The sequence below is a fragment of the Rhagoletis zephyria genome, unplaced genomic scaffold, assembly GCF_001687245.7.
Source record: "Rhagoletis zephyria isolate East Lansing unplaced genomic scaffold, Rhagoletis_zephyria_1.1 Rzeph_scaffold_00131, whole genome shotgun sequence".
NCBI classification, from domain to species: Eukaryota; Metazoa; Arthropoda; class Insecta; order Diptera; family Tephritidae; genus Rhagoletis; species Rhagoletis zephyria.
In genome coordinates, this window is record NW_016157215.1 from 171,736 (window position 1) to 180,107 (window position 8,372).

General features: G+C 37.8%; 1 protein-coding gene across 1 annotated transcript in view; it reads right to left on the minus strand.

The window, feature by feature from the left end:
* l(3)80Fg (dnaJ homolog subfamily C member 16 l(3)80Fg) overlaps positions 1–8,372 on the minus strand; it is a gene marked incomplete at its 5' end in the record, with an annotated part of 406,562 nt that overhangs the window by 103,703 nt on the left and 294,487 nt on the right. Inside the window, one exon of the mRNA XM_017637441.1 lies at positions 5,389–5,549. Coding sequence (XP_017492930.1) covers positions 5,389–5,549 — 161 coding nt within the window. The remainder of the gene's footprint in view (positions 1–5,388; positions 5,550–8,372) is intronic.

Below are 8,372 nucleotides of genomic sequence, written 5' to 3' on the forward strand. Positions count from 1 at the left end.
GTTAATTCTTGTTGCTTATTTTCCACTATTTCACTTTGCTAAGCCAACTACAATCAAGCGCAGCTATTCCGATGCAATTCACTTGATCATGTGGTTGAGGGTTTTGTTGGTTTTTGCTAATAATTCTATTTTTAGAATGTTTAACTTTTAGGTGTGCTCGTCCTTAAGTTATTTGTTTTTGTTATTTTTTTGGCCTTATAACAATTATATTCAACAATTTTTATTGAGCTCGAGGCCGTTTTTTAATGAAAATTTATTGTGGAAAAGCAACAATAATTTGAAAAAATGGTAGAAGTGATAGCTATTTCGGAAATCACCACATTTCCTCATCAGACTTCTTTCAGTAGGATTCGAACCGACGATCCCACTGACTCAGCCAGTTGCCTATGCACCGTGCTAAGTACGCCTTGTAAATTATCGTTTGCTTTTTTCCACTATTTTCATTTTTGTTATGCCAACACAATCAAGCGCAGCTATTCCGCTGCAATTCACTTGATCATGTGGTTGTTGGTATTGTTGGTTTTTGCTAATAATTCTATTTTTAGAATGTTTAACTTTTAGGTGTGCTCGTCCTTAAGTTATTTGTTTTTGTTATTTTTTTGGCCTTATAACAATTATATTCAACAATTTATATTGAGCTCGAGGCCGTTTTTTAAATGAAAATTTATTGTGGAAAAGCAACAATAATTTGAAAAAATGGTAGAAGTGATAGCTATTTCGGAAATCACCACATTTCCTCATCAGACTTCTTTCAGTAGGATTCGAACCGACGATCACCACTGACTCAGCAGCTGCTGCGTCGATGCGGCCATTCACTTTAATCAAACCATCGATGTCTAAAAACGGCGTAAGTTGGTATAACGGGCTCGACTTCGACACTTTTTGCTTAGAGCGCAACTCTTCTAATTCGTTAGGAAAGACCTCTTCCTAAACGCGGCGACATACGAAGACTTCTGAGTCAGTGATCTCAAATGCTTTTAGCTCTCCTGATCGGCGAATACGGTTTCTTGCGTTAAAGTTGAATCGTAACACCCAGCTCGTTACCCTAAGTAACTTCAAAAAAGAAGAAAATTTTGTAAAATCAATGACATACTCATCTGTTGTTGAGGTGAGAAGCAATATTTTCTTCTCCTCGGCAGCACATTCTGTTGACGGAAGCGGCGTAACTTCTTTTGGCTACTCGGATTCTGGGAGTTGCAGAAAGGTAGGTCCCTTGAACCAGAGGTTTCGTGCATCGGATTCTGTCATGGGCTGACCTCGTGTGGCATCGTCGGCAACATTCAACGACGAAGGCAACCATCTCCACTGTACTGGGTTTGTGGTAGAAATGATTTCGGCGATTCTACCAGCGACGAATTGTTTGTATTCTCTAGTCGTCGAGCGGACCACAGCAATACTATCTTTGAGTCACTCCACAATACGATGCGATATATATTGAAGTCGTGGTATTCCACAACTGACTTCTGAAGACGGCTACCAAGAACGGCCGCTTGCAGTTCCAAGCGGGGAATTGTCATGCCCTTAAGAGGATCACAACGCGATTTAGCGGCGACAAATGCGATTTCAACGTCTTCCCCTTTGCATATGCGCAGATACGCGATGGCTGCATATGAACTAGAGCTGGAATCCACGAACACATGTAACAGCACTCGTCTGCCACTAGCAGCATTGTAGAATGGCATCTTGGGATGGAAAGTTTGGTTACATTCTGAAAACTTGTCCACCATGATGTCCACTGCACAACGAGTTGGTTCGGGATTGGTTCATCCCAATCGACTTGACGTTTCCACAAAGACTGCAGCAGAATCTTCATACATACTGTGATATTAGCTAAAAACCCGAATGGGTCGTATATAGCCATCACGATCCCTAAGAGTTCGCGCTTTGTTGGTGGTCTTATGCAATCAAGAACATCACGTGCGATCTTGTGAAACCTTGTGTGGAACTCGCAGCAGTCAGTGAGGGGATTCCAGTACATACCCAACACCTTGTCGACAATAGACTTTCACTCCATGTCTACAACTCTATCTGCGAAATTGTTCTCGCCATTCAGTTTGGCTTGAAGACCTTTGTCGTTTGACACAAATTTCCTTAGCGTAAAACCTGCAGCGGAGTTTATAGCAACTGCTTCCTTGGCGACTTCTTCGGCTTCTTGCGCATTTGCAAAACTGATAAATAAGTCATCAACATACATATTGTTAATGACAGCTGACGATCCACCTAGCATGTTGGATTCAAATTTCAAGGCATTAATATTTTTTATATACTCTGCGCAGTACGGTGAGCATATGGCACCAAAAATCGGCGAGCACATAACGTAGGTCCGGATCGCCTTCGAGGGATCCCCATCGCGCCATAAGCCGTTGCGAATTCTGGTCATCAGGTTTGATGGCTACCTGGGAAATCATCTCTTGCACATCTGCAGCGACGGCTATAACCCCTTGGCGAAATTTTAAAATTATTGTAAGCAAAGATTGTGCATGCTCCGGTCCCTTGAGCAAGGCTGAGTTGAGCGAAACATTCGACGTGGCAGCGGCGGCGTCAAACACAACACGTAGTCTACCTGGTTTGTGGGGGTTGACAACCCCAAAATGTGGAGGGGGTCGTAGGAGTAATTAACAAAACTTCATCTGGATTCAACAGCCTGGCTATTTCACGTAGCCCTTATCGACATATTTTAGATTGTTGTTTCAACAAGGTCAGAGTCGGTAAACGAGAAGTACAGCTACATGTTAGTGAAGTGGTACCTATTCCCTTCAGGATCATTCATCTCGATCATCTGGGACCATTCGTGCGAAGTAAGCATGGTAAATGTTACATTTTAGTCATCGTGTGTGCGTTTACAAAATATGTCGTCCTGAAGGCGTTAAGAAATACTAAGACTACAATGGTCTTAAAAATATTGAAAGACTGCATGACTATATATGAGCGGCCACAGTGTGTGGTTACTGACAGAGGAACGGCGTTTACCTCAAAAGAATTCGAGAAATTTATGGCGGACTACGAGATTCGGCACGTGAAAACAGCAGTGCGTAGCCCAAGGGCAAATGGCCAGGCGGAACGCATCAAAAGGACTGTATTAGCATCACTCAAATGCAGCGCAAAAAACGAGATAGAATGGGACGAAGCTCTACCCCAGCTTCAGTGGTGTTTGAATTCGCAGAGCAACGCAACGACTAAGCAGAGTCCACATAGCCTAGTGTTCAATGATAAATTGAAAGATGTGACAACGAACCGACTCATACAAGCGGTTCAAAACTAAGACGAGGTGCAGGAAAGATGTGACGACTTCCGAACGCAAGCCGTAGACGAACGAATACTGCAAGAGCAGGGTAAATGGAAGCAGCGAGTTGATGCGCGGTATCGGACACCAAAGCCGTATGACGAAGGTGATTTGGTGGTTATAAGTAACGTACCTTCTCCTACAGGGTCATCGCACAAGTTAGAACCGGCGTATAAAGGACCATATGCGGTTACTAAAGTCCTTCCACATGATCTTTACTTGGTTGAAGACTTGCCCGACAGGCAGAATACTCGCAAAAGGTACTCCGGGGTGTTTACCAACGATAATATGAAACCTTGGTGGTCCATTGGATCGGTAGAATCCGATGAAGCTAATCTAAGTTATGATGACGGCGACGTAGATGACGAAGTCGAAACTGACAATGACGCGAAATCGTTCGGGAGAGACGATCCATCAGGAACGGCCGAGCTGTAAAGTTACTTGGTAACCCTTGACGAGGAGGCATGCTTGCAATAGTGCGGCAGCATTAGGTAGTGCTGAAGCAACCGCGAATTTTGCTCAGCAGTCAATTTAATTACTTTTTCTATTTCTTAAACTAATTACTTAAATAAACCTAAATCTACTGAATACAACTTAATCGTTGTGAGTACATGTGTTTTGATTTGTATTTAAAACGGCCATCCCGACATAAATAAATAAAAATAAATAAATAATTCTCCAATCGAATACTCACCTATTACACATTCATTATTAGCGTAGGCCGAAACCCCGTTTTTTAGAATATTGATTGGTTATAGCAAAAATATGGTTCATTATGCTCTAGAAACAATCTGTGTGAAATATGACAATTTTTGGTCAATATCTTAGGATCGCCCAAATCTGCTAAAAATTTTTTTTCTTCTTAGCTTAGTTTGTTTCTCTACAAAAAAGGTCCATATACCAAATTATGTAGCACTAATACTTTACAAGATAATTGCAATTTTAGTAAAACAATTTATTAATTAATGCATTTATTAATTTTTATTTTTTGGGCACATTGATCTTTGATGGACTTGGGCGAGCCTAACTGCCATACCTAAACAAAAGCGTTGGGAGGAACGGTTTCTGACGCCTAGCGTTAGCGCCGAAGTGCCGTACCTAAACAAAAGCGTCAACGCTACGTCAAATGCAGAAATAACACCAACAATAAGCATAGGTTTGTTTGTGTGTAACACAGAAATGACAGTTTCGCCGTTTTCTGCAGCCAACTTTAATACCTAACGCCCTGTCAAAATCGGAGTTTCCAACCGCTCAGCGTTGACGCCGCGTTGTTTCGGTATGCTTCATACAAATTGTATGGGCATGAGAATTTTTTAACAGCCAGACAACGCTGACGCTTTTGTTTAGGTATGGCAGTAAGATATTGACCACAAATTGTCATGTTTCACACAGATTGTTTTTAGAGCATAATGAACCATATTTTTGCTATTACCAACCAACATACTAAAAAAAGCGGATTTTCGGCTCACGCTATTCATTATCGAAGAAGGGACTTAAAAAAAAAAGATTTATTTTCCAATCATTTTCGAATTGTTAACCAAGCCCAATGTTTTTTGGGTGTTAATAAAAACATTATACATATATGAGATTATCTGTGCAGTCCTGAAAAGAACTGAAGTGTACTGGTGTATTTTACCTGTTTAATTATGGGTTCATTCCAAAACGTTGAACTACAAAGCATCAGTCTCTTTTATTTCTAAGCCTCATTCGATTGTAATGCCAATTGTGTGCAACCACGGTTAGATGTTAGTTTTCAACTAGGTTACGCAAGTTAGACTTTTTCGCGGTTTAGAAATAAAAGAGACTGATTCTTTCTATTTTGACGTTTTGGAAATCACCCCATTAGAGCGCATTTTATTTATATAACAGTTTTCCCAGATTTAGTCCGAGAAGTAAGGGATCAGTCCTTAAGCTTAACACTTTTAAATTAATAGGTTGCATATCGGTAGTTTAAAAGATAGCTTACACCATCGATACCGCCGATAAGGGCGATAGTGCCATCGATTGTTTCCCACCTGTCGTTCCACCAAATTAACATTTTATAAAAATTAAGGGGGAAAATTTAAAAAATCACTTTGTTTTTAACATATTTATAAACAATTTACCTTGAACATATAAGCGAATCTAACTCTCTCTTTACTGTATTCAGTCTGAAGAGCAATATTTCGGAAATTAATACGAGCGTGATTGTATGAGTCATTGTTTTCGGTAATAAGAATAACACATAAACGTTTTCGAGGACGGCTCCATTCCGCTGGACATACCCCTGAAAAATTTTAATTTATCATTTATTAATTAGCGTAATATACCCAATGAAGGAAAAGTTATCAAATAGGACAGCGTTTCTTAAACTACAGTACGTAATGCCTACAAAGATGATATACGAGTAGATAAAAAATTACGAGAAAAACTATAATCTTCCTATTCGTCTTGAATACCACTAACAAATAGTGTCTTAAACTTTAAACTACTTGGAGAGAGAATATTCTGAATTCCGGTGGGTACGTATTTTATATGGCCAACTGTACCTGACCAATTCCATCTCAAATCATGCAATCCGACTGCACCTATCTCTCCGAAACACTTGAAATTGTAGTATATTATTCTACTTGTAAAATAAGCGCACACGTATTTTTTTATTTGTCGATATCATCAAAATTGCATGTTTCATGCACTTTTGAAAAATGACTCATCAGATTGCCTTTCAAAATATAACAAATATTATCTGAATAGGTCTTTTCGTGAATGGCCTTAAATTACTAATTTTTTTGATAGCACACTGACTATGACAATGGATCTTCAGCGAAAATTATTTTTTTGTAAAATATTTTAGAAACTGGGCGTGACCCGCCCAGTTATGTCAAATATTTGTATCTCGAAAACCACTTCCCCAATCTGTACCAAATTTGATATACACATTTTGCCTGACCTTCTTCTCTCTTGAAATTTTTTGAAATTGGACAAAAACCACGCCCTCTAGAAGTATCGCTAACATTGATTTTTCCAAAATTATCCTTTTTTACTTACAACTTTTAAGCATTTGAGAAAAATGAACCACACAATAATTTAATGTTTCCTCAATGGATTTCAAACAACTTGATGTATAATTTAGTTTTGCGCGTTCAATTTAAAAATTTACAAGTGACAAATGTAAAAAACCAATTTATGTGGCTTTTGACGTCGAATATTTTTTTTTTTTTTTGGATTTGAAGTCGATGCGTCCTTTTAACATTTAATTTTTAATGGAATGCCCAACATTCGTACCAAATTTCAGCTCAATGCGAATTATTGTAAGCTTAAGTTTTTTAAATCACGAGCACATAACTGAAATTCTTTGTATACGTTCCCTCAGCTGTTAGAATACAAAATGTGAAAAAAGAAGCACATGTTTTCCCGAAATGCCTCACAGCTGAGATCACCTGATTCTATGTGCTACAGGGTTACACTCAATATATATAAAAAAAACTTTAAACGGACTCTGACAAAACCAGCAAGAAAAGTTCTATTAAGCTTTGGAGTCATTGACGAAAATGCCTTAAAATATTAAACTGCTATGTAAACATAGGAATTCATTTAATTCAATGCATATTTTGCCAATTTTCAAGGTTATTTTAATAACTTTAGTCCTTTTCTACATCCCTTTAAACGCCCTGTCTAACATTTTGACAGGTAATTTCTAGGTTTTTACAGGATATTTCTGTGTATTTTTCAGGCAGAAGAAGAACATTTTTCACTTATATGTATGCACAATGGGCGCAACGTTTTAAAGCAATGCACCATACATTTTTAACGTTTTTACGCGTTTTTTGATGTGTACACATCTTTGGTTTCGGTAGGGGTAAAATTTGCGAAGCTGTAACTCATAGTCCAGCAGAAAATTTCGAAGGGCATTGCAGCAGTAAATTTTTAATTTTGTTAGAAGCAACCTGTGTTTATTTGCTATTGCAAATGGCTCATACATTTAGGCATATGATATTGCTTTCGATTATGCAAACTCCGCGCATACATACGGCTTTGTACTTATATGTATACAATAGGGCGGGTCAATTTGTATGGATCGATTTTTTCGACATTGTTCCCAGCATATTCGGATTCTTCATAAATTTCTAANTTTTGAGTTGAAATTTCAAAGGATAATCGTTATTTGCGGTCCCTGGATATTACAATATGGCTCTCAAAAGAAAGAGGTTATGAAGGCTTACACGAGAAAATATTTTTGGGGGGTTGCCACCTGTTTCAAATTTTAATTAAATTGAATTGGTAAGACAAATTAAATGTTGCAATATGGGTATCAAATTAAAAAGGTTNAATTGCTGTCCGTTAGCCTCGCTAAGACTCGAAAACGGCTTGACCGATTTTAATATTTTTTTATTTTTTCNTTATGAAGGCTTACACGAGAAAATATTTTTGGGGGGTTGCCACCTGTTTCAAATTTTAATTAAATTGAATTGGTAAGACAAATTAAATGTTGCAATATGGGTATCAAATTAAAAAGGTTTAAGAAGGCTTACTGCTGACAATATTTTTGAGTCGAGTGGCCACCAATTTNAATATTTTTGAGTCGAGTTGCCACCAATTTCGAAAATTTAATTCAATTAAGTTAATAAGATAAAGTATGCATTATAATATAGGTGTCAAACAAAAAGTATTTGAAAAATTATTGATTAAGAAATATTTTCTATAGGCCGGCCACTTACCTGAGCGCTAAAAACTAAAAGCCATACTCACAAATATTATTCAAAGCTTTTGAGGCACGCATCAATGTGGAATACTGTAACTCCGTCAAGTTAGTCTTTATTGATGGCAAACAATGTACTATCATGTTTGGCAATGATATCACCCCATCGAACAATGCACTTAGACTCGTNTAAAACCAGAAAAAATAGAGAGTTGCCACCTGTTCAAAAATTTCAGTATAAGTTAATGACATACCAGGGACCGTAACGGTTATAAGTTTTATTATAAAAATCACTTAATCGTTATTAACTGAGTTTTATTTTTTGCTCGGAAAATAATTGTTACGTTTTAAGTTTTATTTTTTGCTCGGAAAATAATGGTTACGTTTTAAGTTTTATTTTTTGCTCGGAAA